The sequence below is a fragment of the Dendropsophus ebraccatus genome, chromosome 1 (assembly GCF_027789765.1).
Source record: "Dendropsophus ebraccatus isolate aDenEbr1 chromosome 1, aDenEbr1.pat, whole genome shotgun sequence".
NCBI lineage: Eukaryota > Metazoa > Chordata > Amphibia > Anura > Hylidae > Dendropsophus > Dendropsophus ebraccatus.
Genome location: NC_091454.1, coordinates 169,031,787 through 169,054,833, shown reverse-complemented (window position 1 = coordinate 169,054,833; position 23,047 = coordinate 169,031,787). Strand labels below are relative to the sequence as shown.

At 43.2% G+C, this 23,047-nt stretch overlaps 1 protein-coding gene across 1 annotated transcript in view; it reads left to right on the top strand.

The window, feature by feature from the left end:
- SEMA4B (semaphorin 4B) overlaps window positions 1-23,047 on the top strand; it is a 58,971-nt gene extending 35,924 nt beyond the window's left edge. The window contains exons 3-14 of the mRNA XM_069984362.1: window positions 61-123; window positions 7,152-7,250; window positions 12,927-13,038; window positions 13,178-13,294; window positions 13,744-13,901; window positions 16,291-16,472; window positions 16,838-16,988; window positions 18,239-18,449; window positions 18,543-18,658; window positions 19,186-19,352; window positions 19,440-19,534; window positions 19,985-23,047. Coding sequence (XP_069840463.1) covers window positions 61-123; window positions 7,152-7,250; window positions 12,927-13,038; window positions 13,178-13,294; window positions 13,744-13,901; window positions 16,291-16,472; window positions 16,838-16,988; window positions 18,239-18,449; window positions 18,543-18,658; window positions 19,186-19,352; window positions 19,440-19,534; window positions 19,985-20,763 — 2,250 coding nt within the window. The 3' untranslated portion in view covers window positions 20,764-23,047. The remainder of the gene's footprint in view (window positions 1-60; window positions 124-7,151; window positions 7,251-12,926; window positions 13,039-13,177; window positions 13,295-13,743; window positions 13,902-16,290; window positions 16,473-16,837; window positions 16,989-18,238; window positions 18,450-18,542; window positions 18,659-19,185; window positions 19,353-19,439; window positions 19,535-19,984) is intronic.

Sequence of the window (23,047 nt, the reverse complement as noted above, 5' to 3'; positions counted from 1 at the left end):
ATAATGAACAGACACCTTGTGTTTCTATATTAAACAGCAATTTAAATTCCTTTTTTGCAGTTAACATGGAAAGCAGATGACAGTAAAAAGAAGGAATGTACTTTCAAGGGAAAGGATGCCCAGGTATGGTCTTATAGTATATTATACTTATAGTACTGTTCACTGAATGCCAAGGCATGTTTATTCTTATAAAGTTCAAGCCTGCTCAAACCAACTACCAAATATCACCTTAAAGGGATTGCCCAGCCTTAGAAAAAGATGGTCGCTTTCCTCCAGAAATAGCAGTTCTCTTGTCCTTTTTTAGTCTGGGTGTGGTTTTGCAGCTTTATTTCATTGAAGTGATGGAGCTGATTTGTAATACCACACACAACTTGGTATTACAATCCTGGTATTAATCTGGTGGTTTATGGAGAGTGCAAGAAACATCCAGGGACCATCCAGCTGAAAGACTGCAACCAAAGAAACAATGTTCCAGCTATTGAAGCCATTTAAAACCAGCAGCTTTATTTCCAGTTCTACATCTAAAATGGATGCAGGGTTGCATTCTGCATTCTGCAGAACATCTTTTTATGCGTGCCTCCGGAAATAAAGCTGTTAGTTTTAAGTGCCATCAACTGCTGGAACATTGTTTCTTTGCTTTTTTATACTTATTGATAATAATAATGATTGCATAAGATGTAGTTGAGACTGGGACAGATGTGGAGATATTCTTGAAGAAGCCTATAGTTGTAACAGTTCAGCTAATACTGCTGCAATGTCTGTGGCTTTAAGCTAATAGTAAGCAGAAGCATTGTGTCTGCAGGATGACTGTTGATGTATTGGGTTGACGTCTATACGTGACTATGTTACAATTACACAACCTGGTAAACCTACAGCAAATTGCCCCGGTCTTTAGTCTAGTTGAAGTTCCTAAACAGAGACCAAAAAATGATTTATTTCGATTTTAGTCCTTTAAGAATATTTGGGGATGGAAAATACATATAGATTAGCCTCAGCCACTCAAATAATTGTTGGGTGCTTGATAAATATGGGGGTGGGCATGAATACTGAAGACTGGTAGGATCCTGTTGATGGATTTATCCAAGTGCAACCCAGAAACCCCCCCCCCTTTAAATGTATTCACATTACTACATGTTATTTGTACTTAAAATTGCCCACAGGTTAGATTTGCACTTTGCCCTCCATGACACCATTTCTTTCGTCTGCTTAGGTAGAATGATTTGGCCCTGATCTCACCAGTTCTCCAATACTTTTCTCCATTTTATACATGTACTTATAAATGCCCATATACATTACAAATATTATATAATTGTTCTCTTAGAAAAAAAAAAGAGATCTGTGGTTTTACAACCATGTGGCTTGAGACTATTAAACAGAATACATATTCATTGACCAAAGTACAACCACACCCTTGTTACACCTATCCTCTGCAGGAGCTCTATTTGCATGTGCACTGTACCTGACCTCTCTGAAATACGAATTGGTAAACAGGAGCTTAAAGGGGTTGTGTCATGTGTCTGCAAAAATCTCCTGGCGTGCAGCAAACACTGCTGAAATGTCTATCTGCTGCTGCATATCCATGTATGGGTAACAAGAAAGTTTGAAAAAGATGTTTCCACTTCCTATGGTGTCCATTGGAACTCATTCTTAAAGGTGTTATCTAAGATTTTTAAAAATGTAGCTGATTTCTTTCAAAAACAGCGGCACACCTATCCTGTGGGTGTGTGCCGCATTACAACTCTGTTTTATTGACTTTAATAGAACTGAGCTGCAAAACCTCACATAGAGGGCAAAAGTGCTGTTCTTGTAGGAAACAATGTTTTTCTAATCCAGCCATGTCCAGAGCCTTCTTTCCCATTGGGCAGGGTAGTCAGCTGCCTGGGGGCCCATGTCTCATAGAGGGCCCATCTGTGCCCTGAACTGACTGTAAAACACTGACAGACAAAGGAGTGATGAGCAATTTGCTTCTCTGTCATTCACTTTCGTAATAGTAGGGCTACGGACCACACCACAGGGAACTGTCAGCCCCCCCCCCCCCCCCGACACCCCCGCTGTACTTACTTAGAGACTGCACTTCACAAATCCCTGCGACAAGAGGCCGATGGAACCATACCCTGCACGATCACACATCATAATTATTGTACGTTTGTGCTTGCGCTTGGCGGGGCCTGAGCGGTGGTGGGGGCTTAGTTCACAGCTCTGCCCAGGGGTCCATAATGCTGTTCAGACAGCCCTGTCCATGTCTAGAGCAATGTCAGAAATAGGGGTCTGTTTTGGGACTTGTATCAGGCACTGGGACTTGCGTACACCTATAGCGATACTTACAGTATGAACCTTGTGGATTTTGGAGCCAATAGTCAAGTGTCCACTAGTCATAGATACAGTACCTGGAATACTATAAGCCCTTTGATTTGTAGAAGTCATGGAAGGTCCCATTGAAGGACTACATTTGTTTCCATTTATTTGTAGCCTTATATTCTACAATTCACTGACTTTGATGCATTGGCCTTACAGAAATCACATGGTATCAATGGCAGCAAGTCTATCACCACATGGGACATATTAATGATTGGGGTAAATTAAGAGAGTGCATTCCTCACTGTATAACATAATTATGAGGGATGATCTCTTGTGTTGGAAGATCTAGAGACGTGGCCTTTAAACAATATAGATTTCTCCAATGATACATGCCGTGGAGTTGGTTTCATAAGCTTTGCTCTCATACATCATTGCAGCAGTTATTAGGTAATTGTCTACAGGGCCGCCGATAGGGCAGTACAAGTGGTACTGCCGTATGGGGCCCGGACCCTAAGAGACACGGGGGGGCGGGCCCGCCGGCCGCCGCCCCCCGACCGCTACGCTAGGGGGGCCCGCACGGCCCCCCTTGCCACCTGTTTTTGAGCATCCCGAGAAGCTGCGACCACGCAGCTTCTCGGGATGCACTGATCGCTTTAATGTTCCGCCCGCACAGGGCGGAACATTAAAGCGATCAGAATACAGGAGAAGGACCTGTCAGCGTCCTCCTCCTGTATTCTCTCCCATAGGCTGGCGGCACTTCATACCAGCAGCCTATGGGAGGCCGGGCCGTGATCATGTGCCCCTCCGGCAGGCGTGATGATGTGACGTCATCACGTCTGCCGGAAGTCCCGTCCCTGCGGCTCGCAAGATGGAGCCCGAAGAGGAGGAGGAAGAGCTGCTGCCTGCACAGCGCGGATTAGGTGAGTAGGATGTTGTTTTTTTTTAGGGGCACCTCTGGGGGCGTTATTAGTGTATGGGGGCACCTCTGGGGGCGTTATTAGTATATGGGGCATTATTAGTATATGGGGGCACCTCTGGGGGCATTATTAGCTCATGGGGGCACCTCTGGGGGCATTATTAGTATATGGGGGCACCTCTGGGGGCATTATTAGTTCATGGGGGCACCTCTGGGGGCATTATTAGTGTATGGGGGCACCTCTGGGGGCATTATTAGTGTATGGGGTCACCTCTGGGGGCATTATTAGTATATGGGGGCACCTCTGGGGGCATTATTAGTGTATGGGGGCACCTCTGGGGGCATTATTAGTGTATGGGGGCACCTCTGGGGGCATTATTGGTGTATGGGGGCACCTCTGGGGGCATTATTAGTGTATGGGGGCACCTCTGGGGGCATTATTAGTGTATGGGGGCACCTCTGGGGGCATTATTAGTGTATGGGGGCACCTCTGCGGGCATTATTAGTGTATGGGGGCACCTCTGGGGGCATTATTAGTATATGGGGCATTATTAGTATATGGGGGCACCTCTGGGGGCATTATTAGCTCATGGGGGCACCTCTGGGGGCATTATTAGTATATGGGGGCACCTCTGGGGGCATTATTAGTTCATGGGGGCACCTCTGGGGGCATTATTAGTATATGGGGGCACCTCTGGGGGCATTATTAGCTCATGGGGGCACCTATGGGGGCACCTCTGGGGGCATTATTAGCTCATGGGGGCACCTCTGGGGGCATTATTAGTGTATGGGGGCACCTCTGGGGGCATTATTAGTATATGGGGGCACCTCTGGGGGCATTATTAGCTCATGGGGGCACCTCTGGGGGCATTATTAGTATATGGGGGCACCTCTGGGGGCATTATTAGTTCATGGGGGCACCTCTGGGGGCATTATTAACTCATGGGGGCATCTCTGGGGGCATTATTAGTGCATGGGGGTACCTCTGGGGGCATTATTAGTGCATGGGGGTACCTCTGGGGGCATTATTAGTTCATGGGGGCCACCTCTAGGGGCATTATTAGCTCATGGGGGCACAGCAGGGGATCCTACATACAGGGGGCTCAGCAGGGAATCCTACATACAGGGGGCACAGCAGGGGATCCTACATACAGGGGACATCCCACACAGCGCAGTTACTATGGGAGCCTATAGGGGGGAGAAAGGAAAGGAAGTTGCTAGAAATGTGCGGAGCCTAAATTGTTTGTCTCGCAGGTTCTGAAAAGATGAAACGTATCTGGAAGGAATCATCATGGAGGTCTGGGCCGGATGGAGAGGAAAAGGGAAAGTGACGCCTCAGATCAAAGAAGACGTCACCTGTGAGTCCCTGTATGACGGTTTTCTTATTTTGTAGAACATCATTTAGTAGGGGCTCCGAGGTGACAGCTACTACATTATCTGTACTCAAACATATCACTGTGTTATCTGTTGTGTTACATAGGACTGCAGGTGACAGCTACTACATTATCTGTACTCAGAGATATCACTGTGTTATCTGTTGTGTTACATAGGACTGCAGGTGACTACTACATTATCTGTACTCAGAGATATCACTGTGTTATCTGTTGTGTTACATAGGACTGCAGGTGACTACTACATTATCTGTACTCAGATATCACTGTGTTATCTGTGGTGTTACATAGGACTGCAGGTGACTACTACATTATCTGTACTCAGAGATATCACTGTGTTATCTGTGGTGTTACATAGGACTGCAGGTGACAGCTACTACATTATCTGTACTCAGAGATATCACTGTGTTATCTGTGGTGTTACATAGGACTGCAGGTGACTACTACATTATCTGTACTCAGAGATACCACTGTGTTATCTGTGGTGTTACATAGGACTGCAGGTGACATCTACATTATCTGTACTCAGAGGGATATCACTGTGTTATCTGTGCTGTTACATAGGACTGCAGGTGACATCTACTACATGATCTATACTCAGAGATATCACTGTGTTATCTGTGCTGTTACATAGGACTGGAGGTGAAATCTACTACATTATCTGTACTCAGAGATACCACTGTGTTATGTGGTGTTACATAGGACTGCAGGTGATATCAGGTGATTTCTCCAGGTTGCAGAAGTTCAAACTTCATCGTGCCCTGGTGTGCTGGTGTCTGTATGTCTGTATACATGTGTGCTGGTGTCTGTATACATGTGTGCTGGTGTCTGTATGTCTGTATACATGTGTGCTGGTGTCTGTATACATGTGTGCTGGTGTCTGTGTGTGAGATCAATTCTAGAGAACTGGCTCATATACCCCATTTTCCCCAGTGGCTTAAAATGTAACCTCTGTTATACAGTTATAAAATTGTAGAAATTAAATGTGAACAAGGTGCAATTCAAATAGACACTTACTTGTATAGCTGCCTCCTGTGCTCTGTATGCAGTGCATTATATTCACCCTTGCAACGTACAATTTATATCGCGTCTACAAGCCCAGCGGGGCTCATTATGATGGAGACTAAAACTTATACAAGAGTGGGGTAGGGGTTCCCCTGTATTCAGAATGCTGTTGAGTGCTAGGCAATGCCCCATCTGGGATTATTGAATTTCGAGGGTCTATGCAGAGCAGGATAAAGACACCTCTGCTGCACAAACAGGATCTCCTAGAAAGCGTTCTCACCGCCATGTATTCGCTATCACTGTCTTGGGTGAGCTAAACTAGTCTGCCTGGGGGGGGGGGTGATTTGTATATGCTCACTAACATGGAACAGCCTCATTATATTAGCCTTATCAACATATTCTATGTTAGTGAGCATACCGGGGGGGGGGATATTGGTGAACATATACAAATCAAACAGCCCCCCAGACCCTCGAAATTCAATAATCCCAAACGGGGCATTGCCTAGTACTCAACAGCATTCCGAATACAGGGGAACCCCTACCCCACTCTTGTATAAGTTTTAGTCTCCATCATAATGAGCCCCGCTGGGCTTGTAGACACGCTATAAATTGTACGTTGCAAGGGTGAGTATAATGCACTGCATACAGAGCACAAGAGACAGCTATACAAGTAAGTGTCTATTTGAATTGCACCTTGTTCACATTTAATTTCTACAATTTTATAACTGTATAACAGAGGTTACATTTTAAGCCACTGGGGAAAATGGGGTATATGAGCCAGTTCTCTAGGATTGATCGGAACCAAATTATACCTCCCAGCAAGGCGTGGGGCGAACACACTATTTTTTTTTTATTATTAATGTGGGGGGCCCAGACACTTTGGTTGTATGGGGCCCCGAAATTCCTGATGGCGGCCCTGATTGTCTATATTTTGTAACTTGTGCTCTCTGTTAAACCAACCCCCCCCACCCACAAGAGAATCGCTGCCGAAGAGGTCAAACGTCTGGTTATAAATAGGGACTTAAAGGGAAAAAGTAGGGCAGACCCAACAAAAAACCTGGTATGTCATGGCATCACACACTGTTCCAGCCATTGTCAGGGTCACAGTGTTCAGAGCCCTGGCCCTTGGACATTGATGGCATATTTCATCCGCTTATGTGCCAGGACAACGTCTTTCAATGCATTCATGCAGCCAAGGTGGAGTTATCAAGAATTTAATTTTAGACCATTGCAAATGTGTCAGGTCAGAGACAATGACCAATGGAGCTAACAATTGTAATGTCTTAACAGTTATTAAGACTGATCTGAAACGTATGAATTTTAACAATTATTACTATGTATAAAGCTACGATCAGGCATTTTAAGTGCTGGTGGCAGCTTCACCTTTAAATGCATAGCGTTTGATGTGTGGCCATATAATGCTGTTTGCTACTTATCACTTTTGGTGATCATTGCCCCCAATGACACCATGCGGTGAGTTAATGATCAATACTAGGTTATGTGACAGCAAATAACTTGAGTCTTGTTTCTTATTGTTTCAGAGAGATTGTCAGAACTATATTAAGATCCTCCTGCAGCTGAACAGCACACACCTCTACACCTGTGGAACGTACGCCTTCAGCCCCAACTGCACCTATATCGTAAGCACACTTCTTCAGCTATATCGCAGAATTGTCACACCCTGTCTGGGTTGGGCTAGTAATGACGCTGCTTAGCTTTCTATTAGAAGTGTACCTGGGATCACAAAATTATAATCTGTTGTGGAAACATTATATCTTTAAGGAGTGAAATAAAAAAAATTACTGTCTGAAAATGGAAACAGATTAGAATAAAAGAACACATTTGTGTATGTAACTTTAATCAGTAGAAGAAAATTTAGGTGATACATGCCTTTTAAATGGGCATCAAAAGTTCTCATCAGTCAGGGTCTAAGGGCCCTATTACTCACACAGATTTATCTGACAGATTCTTGAAGCCAAAGCCAGGAATGGATTTGAAAAGAGGAGAAATCTAAGTCTTTTCTTTATGACCTGTTCTTTGTTTATAGTCTGTCCCTAGCTTCGGCTTCAATAATCTGTGTGTTTAATGGGGCCTTAAGTGTTCAGACTGTGACCAATCAGAGCAAGTTAGGAGAAGTCCCCAATTAAAGGGGAACTCCGGATAAGAAAAACTTGTTTTCTATTAAAAGTACATTAAAAGTTATATAGATGTATCTATACAATGTATTACTGTATCTGTACTGTTCTGCCACACTGGTAGCTTATAGAAATCAAGGAAGTGAAAAAAAAAATGGCCTCTGTGTCAATCTACATTGGCTCCTGCTCCTGCTGCTATCCCCCCCTAGGAGACAAATCTTCCATGCCTCTGTCTCACATTGTGTGTGTCTGCTAGTCTCAGTCTGCGCTTCTCGGCAGGTTTCAACTTTCGCTGATTGTGCAAAAGTCTACAGAGAAATTAGGGCTGTGTTCACACATGTTGAAGTGTCATTGCAGTACTGCAGCATCTGCACAAAAATGATGCAGTAACACAAATAGATAATGCTAAACAGCAGAGAAGATAAGAGCCGACACTGCCAATCCCACCTGCACAAAAACAAGGCATAAACAGTATATCCCATGTAAGATAATATCGGATAAAGTCCTTTTTGTGGGAATCAACTTCAAAGATAAAAGATGCTTGATCATAATATGTGCGTGGAAAGGGGGGAAAAAATTATTTAAAAAATTCTTTGCTTTATTCCAATATCAGCATTACAGGTAGAGAGTACAGCATGCTGCGCGGGTATGAAATGATAAAGTACTGCAAATAATTCAGTAACACTATGAAACTGCAATGTGTGAACACAGCCTAGATGTTCTGCAATAGATTTGGGCGGGGAATGTGCAGGGTGGGGACTGTGATGGAACAGCTGAGGGAAAGCATTGCATTCTGGAACCTGTAGTACTGAGTACATCTGCTAAACTAGGAAGTGCAGAAACACAAAACAGAACAAAACAAATGGATTTTTGGTAGTTTAAAAACTGGGATAGAAAGGTAAGTATTGTTATATGCTTCTGCATAAGTTTTAATTTATTTAATTTTTTACCTCTACCCGGAGTTACCTTTTAATGCATTCTGTCTAGTCTGTGTGGCTCTGTGTCACTTGATGTAGATCTATTGGGCCGTATTTCTCACATAGAGAAGTAGGATGTGGTTTGCTTCTCTCCATACTAATTCTCCTGATCGCGGCAGTCTAAACACTCTGACCGATAAAAATTTTGAGACGTCAAAAGGTTGTTTTGTTGTGTTTTTTTTTTTTTTTTTGGGGGGGGGGGGGGGGGGGGGGGGGGGGAGAGGGGGGGGGGGGGAGTGAGCTTTAAAGTAAGCACTTTAATTCTGCAGGCTTCTAAGCTGAAATCTTCCAGAATTCATTGCTAGTGTGTCTGCACACTTGTTCTGTTTATTTTATTTTCTCGAAAAGGACTTCACACCTGGGATTGTACAGTTATAAGACCTATGAAAAACTAAAGCTGCCAAAGCACATTTAATACATTTTTTTTTTTTGTCGGTGGTATCCATTCATACTCTATTGTATATGAAGCTTTCTTGACAGTAGACATCTGGGAAAACAAGGATCGGGTATCCTGAATTTTGACATACCTAATCTTTTAGTCTGCTAGCCCATAGAAGTGTCCAACATTGGCATCTCCCCATCCCCCGGCTGAATAACCATGCATGCTCGAACAAGCCTTGGATGTATATTTGAGTATATGGAGAAGAAAGCTGCTGTTTATGGCCAGCTTATCTCACAGACTGCATCATAGGAGTTTTGCTAAATGCAGTTTGGTGTTATAATACAGGAGGTTACATGAATTAATTGTGTTCATACACGTCATTAACGGTTATGGTTTAAAATATCATTTAAAAATAATTCTGTGGAATATTATTCCTGATAAATATTTGGTTTTATTGATTGATGGTATTAGCACGAGAACTCAAGACTGGCAGATGACATCACCCACTTGTCGGACATTGTTACCCACTTTCTGTTGGACAAATCCAACCATTATTTGGAAACTTAGCCAATGGTGAAAATAAAAACTGGCGCTAAAAAAAGCCCAAAACCCTTTCTGCTATTAATAATTAGTGAGAAACTTTTTTTAATTAAAGGTGTATTCTCACTTTAGAAATATGTCATATCCACAGTATAGATGACTGATAGATGCAAGTCCCAGAGGAAGTTACAGGAATGATAAGAGTTAGGGCCCTATTACACGGACTGATCGTCCGAATCAGGCTGGTTCACACCTAAAATCATCAGGCATTGGGCGCTCATTGCTATGTGGCGAATCTGCCTTATTAACTTTTTTTGGCATATCCCCAGTAAACCCATTGTGGGAGATTTATCAAACATGGTGTTAAGTGAAACTGGCTCAGTTGCCCCTAGCAACCAATCAGATTCCTCCTTTCATTCCTCACAGACTCTTTGGAAAATGAAAGTTGGAATCTGATTGGTTGCTAGGGGCAACTGAGCCAGTTTCACTTTACACCATGCTTGATAGATCTTCCCCATTGACTCTAATTGCATATTGTCTAAATGTATACTTCCATTTTAATAGGCTCAAAAATCTGGTAGACTATGCTTTTGAATCTTGCAAGAAAAAAAAGTATACATTTCAGTAATAGACTGAATGTGTACACTGTTAGGGTCGTATTACAAGGCCTGATGACTTGATGTAAGCTAGCGCCAATCTGCTAGATTGGCGCTCCCTTACTGAGCCCATATACAGTTCGATAATTGTACATCAAGGGCTGCACGGACATTGTAAGCGATATCTGTGCAGCCCTTGCCTAATAAGTGTAAAATACATGAAGCGATCATCAATTTGGCAGATTAGTTATACTGGCAACGTAGATCAACAACAAGATGTGAATGGGGCCCAAATATAGTGGATTTCCTAATGATCTCTATTGTTTTAGAGTTTGATGCTTCGTCTTGCTGTAGTCATGCAGATGATGTTTTTCCATTGCTGTATGGGGTGATATATTGATAAGTGGGTTATGCAGTCTATAGAAGTAGACGAGAATTCAGGATTGCAGTGATCTGTGTTTTCTTCTTACCACAACCTGGCAATTATTTACCTGAGGCCTCCGGGTTATATCATTTAATATTCTCCCTATATTTTTTATTTTTACACGTTCCAGGACTTTTGTCTGCCTCCATGAATGAGGCATTATTATGTGCTGTATATAGGCCATAGGCTGAAACCTGCCCAGTGTTGTTGTAGTGACTTCACTCGTATCATCCCAGTATATTAAACACCCACAACATCAATCCATGCTTGTACCCACATACCGACACCCATCAGACCGATCTTATGTCTTTACACCCACAAGAAAAATCATTAACCACATTGTTATTCAGAAACGGCACCTAAGCGGTTAACAATAATCTGGGTAAAACAGCCAAAAGCGCATCTATTTATCCATGGAATACCTGAGGATTATTAAGTATACCAATATTTATCCATACGCCAACTGGTTCTGACAAAACGATAAATGCGATTGCCTATGCACAGATGCGCTGATACTCAAGGGTACCCAAGCTAACGTGTAATCATTGTAAACAGGCACACACAAACACATTCTGCCTGCTTCATTGCCTCTCACAGTGAAGCCAATTATAAAATCCCATGCTACATGAAGCCATTGCAGTGACACACATCTGTACACCGCGGCCAAAAAGTGAAGAATTCTAAGCGACAGTAAGAATAGATTCAGAAAGTGTTGAGCTGAAGGTATGTGGAGCGTGAGGTCCAATATATAGAAGAAGCATGGCACAAGAAAAGAGTAAAGCCTTATTCATATGTTCTATAAATTATGGTTAAATTTAGCGAACATTGATTTCTATTAGGGTTTTAACACTGTAGTTCACACTGCGAATCTGTAGTTTTACGGATGTCTCACAAAAAATAGGACATGTCCTAGTACTGGCTATAATTGTGGCACCCATAGAAGTCTATGGGAACGTTTGTCATTTTTGCAGATCTTTAATTTTTGTGAAAGAAACATCCACAATGATGCACTGTGGACAAAATTTTTGCAGATTGTGTTTTTACAATTGTGGATATAATATACAGTCCTGAAAAACTACTGAAAATGTGAATGAGGCCTAAGTGTACTGTATATAGCAAGCAGTTAGGATGCAGCTTGTCCATTTTTAGATGGGTCCTGTAATGTGCCCTGCTTATGGAACTCCAGTAACTAGATGTAGTCTGCTAGGGAAGCTGGCCATAGATGTAAGGGGCTGTTCACATAAAGACCTTGATGTCAGTTGATCGAATGCATCGCCATGAATCAAGTGATGTACCCTTAAATCTGTTGTCTTCTTTACACCTATAGGCTATGCTCACAAAAGATAGATTTTCGTAAAAGTACGGCCATTGTTGCAATCGGCAACAATGGCCTTATTTTGTACGAAAACATACGTTGCCTTGCTTTCTATTGGATCTCGGCCGCGGCGTATACACATAGTATACGCTCTGGCCGGGATCTCTCGTGCCGCAGTAGAAAACTGACGTGTCAGTTTTCTGCGGCCGCTATTCAGTGAATAGCGGCCGCAGAAAACCCTGTCAGTGCACACTATGGAGCGATCGGCTCCGGCCGCACACTCCATAGTATGCAGTGGGGAGTTCTGATGCGGGCGCACACAGATGTGCCCGCATCTGAACTCTGGCGCCCTAAAGATCAATTGGAGACCGTCGCTTAATGTGTGTAAACATAGGCTTATACTGTGTTAGTCTTTTTTTAAAGAATAACATGTAATCATTGTAAATACCAGAATACTTATTGGGAGCAGGGGCAGATTAACCTTACCATAGGCCCTGGGCTGTTCACCAAGCCTGGGCCCCCCCACCCCACTGTAACTTTGGCAGCACTAGCGTGGTGTTCATAGCACAGTATAGATAATGTCATGATGTCCTGATTTGTGCAAAATTGCCATTAAAAAACTGTGATTTTTGCAAATCATGGCGGAAGTGTAGCCAGGAGACAGTACACCACTGAAAGTATAAGTCTTTTTGGGTGGTCATGGGCCCCCCAGGAGCTCAGGGCCCCGGGCTGCCGCCCGAAACACCCCTATTATAATCCACTACTGATTGGGAGATATTCAGATGTAAATCTGTAATGCATGAACAAAATGCTGTGTGAATAGGGCTTCAGTTGGGGTCTTATGCTGTCTAGTAATATCTGCATAGAGTTTGTATATTCTCACTGACACATTTTCTTGTCCTTAAAAACCATATCTTAACAGTTGGGCAAATCTTTTTCCATTCTAGAGAACCCATGATTTTGCTTTGGAAACAGATTCAGATGGTATCCCCATCATGGAAGATGGAAGGGGCCGATGCCCTTTTGATCCAGAATATAGGTCCTCTGCTCTAATGGTTGGTAAGTACAGTGCCTCCAAGAGCTTTATAATAGTCTCCCTTAAATGTCCTGTAATTTCTTCTTGGATCCCCAATGGAGGATTCGTGATTTCCCCGATTTTCTGTACACTGCTTAATCTATTCTTCTGTCTCTGTTCCAGATGGGGACATGTATGGAGGCACTGTCAGTACCTTCCAAGGAAATGAGCCTATTATTTACAAGAGTGATGACAGCAAAATTACTCTGAAAACCGAGACCTCCATGAACTGGCTCCAAGGTTGACCTTTGATTTACTTCTCTGATAAGCATGTGTTCAGACATACAGTAACATGGCTTTTGATAGAGATCAGGAACCACCTTTGATGTATGCAGATCCTTCCTAAATTGCAAATATTTGCCTGTAGGGTTCAATCCAGGTTTTCTATAGTTAAAATAGAACAGGCCGATTGTTAGGAATCTCTAACATCCTTTCCTCTGCTCCTAAACCCAAAGAGCACAAACCCTTTATTATACTATACTTACAGATGATATGGCTGGGTTGGTGTAATTTAGACTAGGCGACAATGGAGGCGTGTTGGAAGATAATTTGGGATGAGTACTTTGTAGTATGTAAATAAGAGCATAGTCTGAGTACTCATCAGACTGGGATGTATGCTTGTGCTGACTCTGTGATTATGTGCACAGGACCTGCTATTAAACTCATTATCCTCTGCTTTGTCATTGCAGATCCAGCTTTTGTTGGCTCGGCTCATATTCCAGAGAGTCTTCCCAAAGGGAACACTGTTGGTGATGATGATAAGATTTATTTCTTCTTCACTGAGACGGCAAAAGAGTTTGATTTTGTTAAGAATCCATTTGTGTCTCGAATTGCTCGAGTATGCAAGGTGAGAGAACAAACAAAAATATTCATAGTTTGAGGGTTGTACAAAATTGCAGGAAAAAAAAAAAATACCAAAGAAAATTACCAAAATGCCCCTGAATATAATGCTGCCGCACGCTGTGCCCCTAAATATAATGCTGCTACACACTGTGCCCCTGAATATAATGCTGCCACACACTGTGCCCATGAATATAATGCTGCCACACACTGTGCCCCTGAATATAATGCTGCTGCACGCTGTGCCCCTAAATATAATGCTGCCACACACTGTGCCCCGGTATATAATGCTGCCGCACGCTGTGCCCCGGTATATAACGCTGCTGCACACTGTGCCCTGGTGTATAATACTGCCGCACGCTGTGCCCCTAAATATAATTCTGCCGCACGGTGCGCCCCTGAATATAAAGCTGCTGCATGGTGCGCCCCTGAATGTAATGCTGCCACACGGTGCGCCCCTAAATATAATGCTGCCACAAGCTGTGCCCCTGAATATAATGCTGCCGCACGCTGTGCCCTGGTGTATAATACTGCCGCACGCTGTGCCCCGGTGTACAATGCTGCCGCACGCTGTGCCCCGGTGTACAATGCTGCCGCACGCTGTGCCCCGGTGTACAATGCTGCCGCACGCTGTGCCCCGGTGTACAATGCTGCCGCACGCTGTGCCCCGGTTTACAATGCTGCCGCACGCTGTGCCCCGGTGTACAATGCTGCCGCATGCTGTGCCCCTAAATATAATGCTGCCGCACGCTGTGCCCCACTGTATAATGCTGCCGCACGCTGTGCCCCAGTGTATAATGCTGCCGCACACTGTGCCCCCGTGGATAATGCTACCGCACGCTGTGCCCCTGAATATAATGCTGCCGCACGCTGTGCCCTGGTGTACAATGCTGCCGCACGCTGTGCCCCGGTGTACAATGCTGCCGCACGCTGTGCCCCGGTGTACAATGCTGCCGCACGCTGTGCCCCGGTGTACAATGCTGCCGCACGCTGTGCCCCGGTGTACAATGCTGCCGCACGCTGTGCCCTGATGTACATTGCTGCCGCACGCTGTGCCCCGGTTTACAATGCTGCCGCACGCTGTGCCCCGGTGTACAATGCTGCCACATGCTGTGCCCCTAAATATAATGCTGCCGCATGCTGTGCCCCAGTGTATAATGCTGCCGCACGCTGTGCCCCAGTGTATAATGCTGCCGCACACTGTGCCCCCGTGGATAATGCTACCGCACGCTGTGCCCCAGAATGTTATGTTGCCGCACCCTGTGCCCCAGAATATAATACTGCCGCACGCTGTTTCCCAGAATATTATGTTGCCGCACCCTGTGCCCCAGAATATTATGTTGCCGCACGCTGTACCAGTGAATATATTGATGCCAAACTCTGTGCCCCTGAATATAATACTACCACAAGCTGTACCCATGAATACCCCCACTGCAGCGAGACCAATGCCCACCACTCAATCATTAAGTTTAACCTAGCATAGCTCCATCTTCTCCCTCCAGGGATTATAATTACAAAAGCGCAGGACGGCCGTGTTGCTGTTCACTGTTGTGGAGGCGGTCTGAGAGTGTAGCGGCGTACTTGTCTAATCAACAGGAAGACTGCTGAGTTACGTCACATAATGAGACGCAGCATGGCAGTACATGGGGATGGCAGTGAGCAGCCATCTAGGCCAGGGACTGTAAGCCTACCCACTTCCACAGCACACTCCCTGCTTACTGACCGCTAAGGAGTGCGGTGATGAGGTGGGCAGGCGCAGCATGCTTATAACTTTTTTTAATAGTTGGTGGGGTGAGGGCTGGATTGGAGGACCTAGCGGACCAGATGTTCTCCACCCCTGCTTTACATTCATAACAAATAAGGGTGGCGATGGGATTTCTATCCCATTTCAAGTGCCAGCTATTACTTAAAGCATAATTTATAGTGATCAGTATACATGTATGTATTCCATTTCATCTCAGATTATGTAGTCTTTCGGAGCAAAGAACATCATATTGTCAGGAGCGGCATGTATATAATTCATCAAAGAGAAATTTTCCAACTAGGGGCCTTATGGGTCTGTCCATGTACCACCTTAACTGATGTGATTTCACTTTCTTCTTGCGTGTTCTATGTATAGAGGCATTCCCATTTATGCATAACTCGTCCTCCCCCACCGCTTTAAAAAAAAAAAAAAAAAGGCTGACGTTATGCCAGGCTGGTTTATTCTTCTGTCAATTGATCGTTGTCGATATGATGTAGTAGGCACAGATTGCACATGAATTTGCACTTTTGGTCAGGGTGCAAGGTGCACAGTGTTAACTCCATAACAAGATCTGGCTTATTATCTAATTATATAATTGGCTATTGTCTCTTATGATTGACTTGACAGCACAATCATGTCCTTCCTTTCCTAGGGTGACCTGGGTGGTGAGCGTGTCCTACAGAAGAGGTGGACCACGTTCCTGAAGGCCCAGCTCCTTTGCAATCGCCCAGAAGATGGCTTCCCCTTTAATGTCTTGAAGGACATGTTTGTCCTCACCCCAGGAGGGGAACACTGGATGAATACCATTTTCTATGGGGTCTTTAATTCCCAGTGGTAAGCAGAACGCTATTAGTATTCATTCTATGTGTGAATGTGAGGAACACCCATGATTTTGGGCTTTCCTTTAACAAGTCCCATGCTGCGACTTAGCTGTGAAAACTGTTTTTAGCGTTCATTACTGTCTTGTATTGTGAACTACATTTCAGCCTTTCCTTTGTTTCGTAATGGCCGCTTTGTCCTACTTCTCAGTTCCCCGAGCTTGTTTATGTGACCATTAAATTGCATTACTTGGATCACTATAATTATAAGCACATGGGGTACATAGTGTATCTGCCGTAACTATGATAAATGAATCTGGTAGCTTTAGATGCACTAGGCCCATATTGAAACTTATTCTAGAAATGTATTTTTCTCCTCAGGAACAAGGGGGGTGTTGGAAGTTCAGCAGTATGTGCCTTCTCAATGAGTGATGTGCAGAGGGCGTTCAGTGGCCTCTATAAGGAAGTAAACCGGGAATCTCAGCAGTGGAGTACATACACCAATTCTGTCCCAGAGCCACGACCCGGAGCTGTAAGTATATGGTGTTTTTTCTTATAGAAAGCCATGTATGGACATACAATTGTGTAGTGGAAAAGCAAGCAGTGCACAGGATCAGACACTGTTGTTCCCTTTGATCTCTTTGCTAAAATTTCAAGAACGCTTGTCTTTTTATTGGGTAATGTGTGTCAACACTGCCCCCTCATGGACAACTGTATGCAGTACAGAGTTTTTAGTAGATTGTGTTAGTTCATTATTTTTCATTATGATTTAGGACCCATATATTCCACAGTGCTGTAAACCGTAAGCCACACTGAATACCAAAGCCTTCATACAATCTTCATTCCCCCCCCCCCCATACTAAGGTCTCACATACCCTATGGAAAGTCAGTTAAAGGAATAATCTCCAGCTTAAAATGATCCCCTATCCATAGGAGCTCTTTATCTATTCAGTCTGAATTCGATCATCAGACCCCTCTCATTGATCATGAAAATATAGATAAATTGTGAATGTAAAGGAAATGCTTGGTCAACAATGCAGTCACAGTCTATGGGACTTCCAATGGAGAATGAATGGAAAAGGGTCGAGCATGCGCTGTTGCTCCATTTACTTGATGAGTAATTGGTTTCTTTTCTTGTGATTGGTGGGGGTCTGAACAGTCAGGCCCTCAGTGATTAGCTAGTTATCCTGTGTATAAATAACTGTAAAGTGTTACTGTCTCAGACAATGTCAAGAATTCTCATCAGTCAGGGTCTGGCTGTGGGAGCCCAACTGATTGCTAGTTAGAGTCGGGAGAAGTGCATGGCTAAGCACTTCACTCCCTGACATTATAAACATGTAGAATTAAAACCACAGGACACTCTCCATTTTATTGCAGGGATCAGCTTCTATAGTAAGTCCATGGAGCCTGACTCCTGAAGTGAGCCAGGGAGCAAGGCCAAATGTCTCTTCCAGCTCTATGTAGCAATCGTGCGGGTCTGGACGCTCAGACTCTATCAATCGAAACTTGTGACCTCAAAATCTTAAATACTTTAATTTAAATTGCCTGTAATACCGGTTTCCCCCCCAAACTGACATCAGCCTGAGGCAAACAATGTCCGCTTTTACTATAGCTATAGCTGTGTGTAAGTGAATACATTCTAGCAGCAAAGTCTTATACAATGAAAGACTATTTATTCTGCAGTGTTTACTGATCAAGTTGTACATCGTCTGGCAAAGCGACACAGCTCATTGAAGCCAATCATACTACGTATAGCTCATTCATATCTTTTCCTCCCAACAGTGCATCACTAACAAAGCAAGGAACATGAAAATCAATTCCTCCCTACAAATGCCTGACCGAGTATTGAACTTCATCAAGGACCATTTCTTGATGGACAGTCCTGTGAGGAGCCAGCCTCTGCTTCTCCAGACCCAGATGCTCTATCAGCAGATCAGCGTGCAGAGAGTCAAGGGGCTGAAGAAAACCTATGATGTCATGTTCTTGGGGACAGGTAAGGGTTAATGCGGTTGTACACTCTCAATCCTGGCACCGTTTTATCCACCTTTTATTATTACCAATCTTAACAATGCTTTCCATTCCACAGATGACGGACGGCTGCACAAGGCTGTCCATGTGAATAAAAAAGTCCACGTTATTGAAGAGATTAAACTGTTCCCCGGTGCAGATCCAGTTCAGGAGCTACTGATCGATCACAGCAAGGTAAGAACAAGGTCTGACTTCACTGTAGGCTACACAAGTAAAAGTAACTTAATAAAAGTGAATTCACTTTAAATTGGGCCAACATATTCACAGAATGCATTCATCCACATCATGTATCCTCCCAGTAATAGGGCATTGTCCATGAGATAGGAATAGATATTACTCTAACTGAATGGAAGACCCCATAGTAGCAGAGCAGTAGTAGTGGCCATTGTGCTTGGTGTTAACTGGAGCATAGATACTGAGCTATTGATCGGTATTCTTCTAGAACCACAATATACACCTCTACCCTTTCTCATCACTGGTTATTTTATTATTTTAAAATAGCTTGACAAAACATACTGTATCTAACAAACCATTTAATATTAGCTTACTTCTTTACAGACGCAATAAGCCTTTCCTGTAGTAAAAAAAAAAAAATCCATATCTACGTCTTATTAAGCAATCGGTTGACATGCATTGACTGCTGACATCTTGATTTTCCATTTGTAGCCTTGGAAACTCATATGTTGTTTTCTCTTCCATAGAACCTGGTTTACGCCTCATCTCGTTCCATGGTAGTACAAGTTCCTGTCTCAAACTGCAGTATGTATGCAAGCTGTGGGGAATGCATCCTTTCACGTGATCCCTACTGTGCTTGGAGCAAGAAGGGCTGCCGCAGTGTCCACCACCATTCACATGACCCAAATGCCCAGTGAGTGGTCCCTATTTTATGTCTTTTTGGCAGTGATGATTACATACATAGATTTCCTTTATTTACGGCTGATTTTCTGTATCCTAGACACTGGCTCCAAGATATTGAAAATGCAGATACTGAAAAACTTTGCCAGCAGAGCAATAGCTCCGGACCTTCTGGACGTGTTCTTATTACAAAGGGTAAGTCGCTAATAGAAATGATTCAGTATGTTACAGATGGATAGCGCGGGGGGGGGGGGGGGGGGTGTAGAGAGAAGGTGAGATATGGAAAGAAGACAAGATGTAGAGCGAGAGATAGAAAAGGCGAGATGGAGTGAGAGTGAGATAGAAGGGAAGATGTGTAGAGAGAGAAAGAAAGGAAGATGTGGAGAGAGAGAGAGAGAAGGCAAGATGGAGAAAGAGAGAGAGAAGGGAAGATGTAGACAGGGAGAGGGAAAATGTAAAGAGAGAGAGAAGGCGGCAAGTAGAGAGAGCGAGGGAGATAAGAAAAGATATAAAGAGAGAGAAGCCAAAATGTGGGGAAAGAGAGAGAGTAGGCTAAAGCCATAGATAGATAGATAGATAGATAGATGAGATGCAAAAGTAAGTAGAAATGACCATTAATTCCTATTATTGATGTTTTATTCACAGGAGAGGTTGAGTGTAAGAAGATTGTGCTAAGGCCGAATAATGCTACTACATTGCCTTGCAACTTGTTATCCAACTTAGCGTCACGTCAATGGCTTCACAATGAAAAAGCTATTGATGCCTCATATTTTGTATTAGAAACTGGAGACCTCATTCTCTTAAACAGTCCTGAAAGGCTGGGAACATATGAATGCTGGTCAGTAGAGAAGGATTTCAAGAAGATGATGGTGAAGTACTGTGTGACATCAGAGAACTTCGTAAGACCAACCACGCAAAGGGCTCAAACAGAAATGATCTTTCACCAAGTTAGTGCCATTGACAAGGTTGTCAACACCTCAAAATTTATTTCCTCAGTCTCGGGTGGTAACTCTGCCCAGCTATTAGGGAAATCATACTGGAATGAATTTTTAATAATGACTATATTATTTGTGGTGGTATTGGTCATTATGACATTGTGCATTTTGTACAAACATCGCAGTGGGATGAAATCCATTCTGAAGCCAGTAGAAAACTCAGACAAGAAGCCACGTAAAAATGCTGAAAGTGTGCCTCTAAATGGAAGCAGTGTTCCTATCCCACAAGCTGACCATAAGGGTTATCAGACTCTAAATGACAACTATATCATCAGCACTCCTGTTCATGACCCTTTGGTCGCTAGTAAAATTGTATCAGAATCAGAGAAAAGACCTCTGAATGTCAAGGACACTCTGGTGGAGGTAACAGCAGCATGCCCAAGACCGAGGGTACGACTAGGCTCAGAGATAAGAGATTCTGTGGTATGAGAGACTAAACCGAATACATTCCTGAACCCACAAACTACTATGGGACCACACAAGCAACTGCTCAACGAGGCTTTGTGATCCACAAGTATTCTATGTGTGTGCATGCAACTTAATGATGATGGTCAAAACTTGATTGTCAACCCAGGCTACCTATACTTGGATAGCTTCTGTGTGCAGAAAGTATACAAGTGTACATTGTGGAAAGATAGCACATCATCTTCTGTTACAATCATCATCATGGTTTCTAGGCACAGAATGACAATTGTGTTTGGGAGCGTGTGCACACTTGGCCTCCAGGTAGCACATTACCATTTCAACACTCATTTGATAAACTGTGTGCAAGGACCATCTTTTGAGAAATTTGCACTTGGTTAGTAGAACGTTTGGATACTAGTGTTATTCCTCCATTATGGCTGGTCTTCAGTATCGGTTATGGAGAAAACCAAATGTCGTTGGAAGTCCTCATGGCCATGTAGGAAGATCATCAAGAATGTTGTACCTGTGAACGTTTTGTAGATCACTGAGCGTCCGGACTTTGTAATTCTGAGCAACCAATGAACGTTTTGTCAGTGTTGGCAGGCTTTATTTTTTATGAGAAGCACAATAAGAATCAGGCATTAGCCCTGAAAAAAGGGTGTTCAGAATATAGGTCGGGTACATTGCCAACTGGTAGCAATATTCTACTGCGGGGGTAAGAAGCCCTTCTGTCAGACAAAGGAATTGTCAGATATTTGCCACGTCGTCCAAGCAACCATCTACTGCTGATGTTCATCCACATCCTAAACCTTTGAGGAAACATCAATTATTATTATTATTTCTGTTTTATTTCTTTTTTTTTCTGTATTGTCATTACCTTTTTACTTTGTTTAAAAAATGTGAAACCAGGATCTGGTGTTACGGCACCAACAACCAGCTATACTCTGCCTAAAGTATAAAAGATACACACACAGATTTATTTAATTTATACTTTTGTTAGAAATGACAACATATAGGTTTTTTTTTGTTTTGTTCAGAGGGTGGGGTGTAAATATTGTACATTTATTAATTTTTTTTTTTTTTTTTGAGAAAATGTGTGTGTACGGGATGTGTCCTGTTAGTATCGACAGATTTACCAGTAGTGTGCACCAAGTGACCAGTAGGGAAAAATACATAGCATTGTTTGTGAGCTGTCAGAATCTCGCCTGTCACACTTTTTCCAGTGCCTTCATAACGTGGGACTTTGTTAACATACTCAAAGTCTGGATGGTAAGACATCCTGCGCTTATTTTAGACATTGTTTATCATTGGTGTAAACTATGACTTGGAAGATGTTATGGAAGTGGCAATCACACTCTTCCTCGGCTAATGCAAGATACTGATCGTAGAGTGTCTGAGAATAAACTGCAAGAACACGCTCTACACTCCAAGAGTGCCATAAATGTCTGTTCTTGTTTTCCTGCAGATTAGTCTGAACAGTGTTGAAAAATACCAAAGTAGTTGTCTGGCTACTAGATAGATATTGTATAGATTACAAAGTGGTTTTGTGCAGATAAATCCTTGGGAATATCTCAGGCAGCTGCCATTTTTATACACAACAAACTCTGAGTGAGAATGGTACTAAGGACTACAGATCTATCCTCTCAGTGGGCTATAGTATAGCTACTTCTTTATAAAGCACACGTACCTCAGCTATAATCCAGCTCCTACTTTTCTACTCACGTTACAGAACAATAATCTATAGACCTTTCTGCCCTAGAATTTTAGTTTCCCGTCTCGGTGCAGCCCAAGGAGCATTGATCAATGTCGATTTGTATAAAACTACTTTGGAATAGCGAATACATCTCTGACTGTACAGTATTGACTCAGTAGCATCTGATCTAAAGCACAGCCGCTATACTATAACTCCTGTAGCAAAGACAAAATTTCCTTAGTGTTCTACATGCAGACGTTCAGTGACTACCTGTAGTGTACATGCTATAAAACAGATCTACAATGCTGTGAACCAGCTGCTGCTTGACAGGGATATTTACCGGTACTACACTGAATATAGAGGACCACTAGGACTCTGACATAACCTTACCTGTGTTGCAAAAAAAAAAGAGAGGAATGCGCACCTTATCACAATGCATGCATGGAAACGTCCCATCTGTTGTAAATATGTACGTGCAGCTTTTCTGTGCCAAATGTTTTGTCAGTATGTGGTGTTGGTGAGTCCTGTTGTACAGTCTGCTTCCCTGTGTTGATTTGCAGTTTATGACCTTTTTTTATTACAGCACTTTATTTTTAATAAAATGTGGAAAATTTA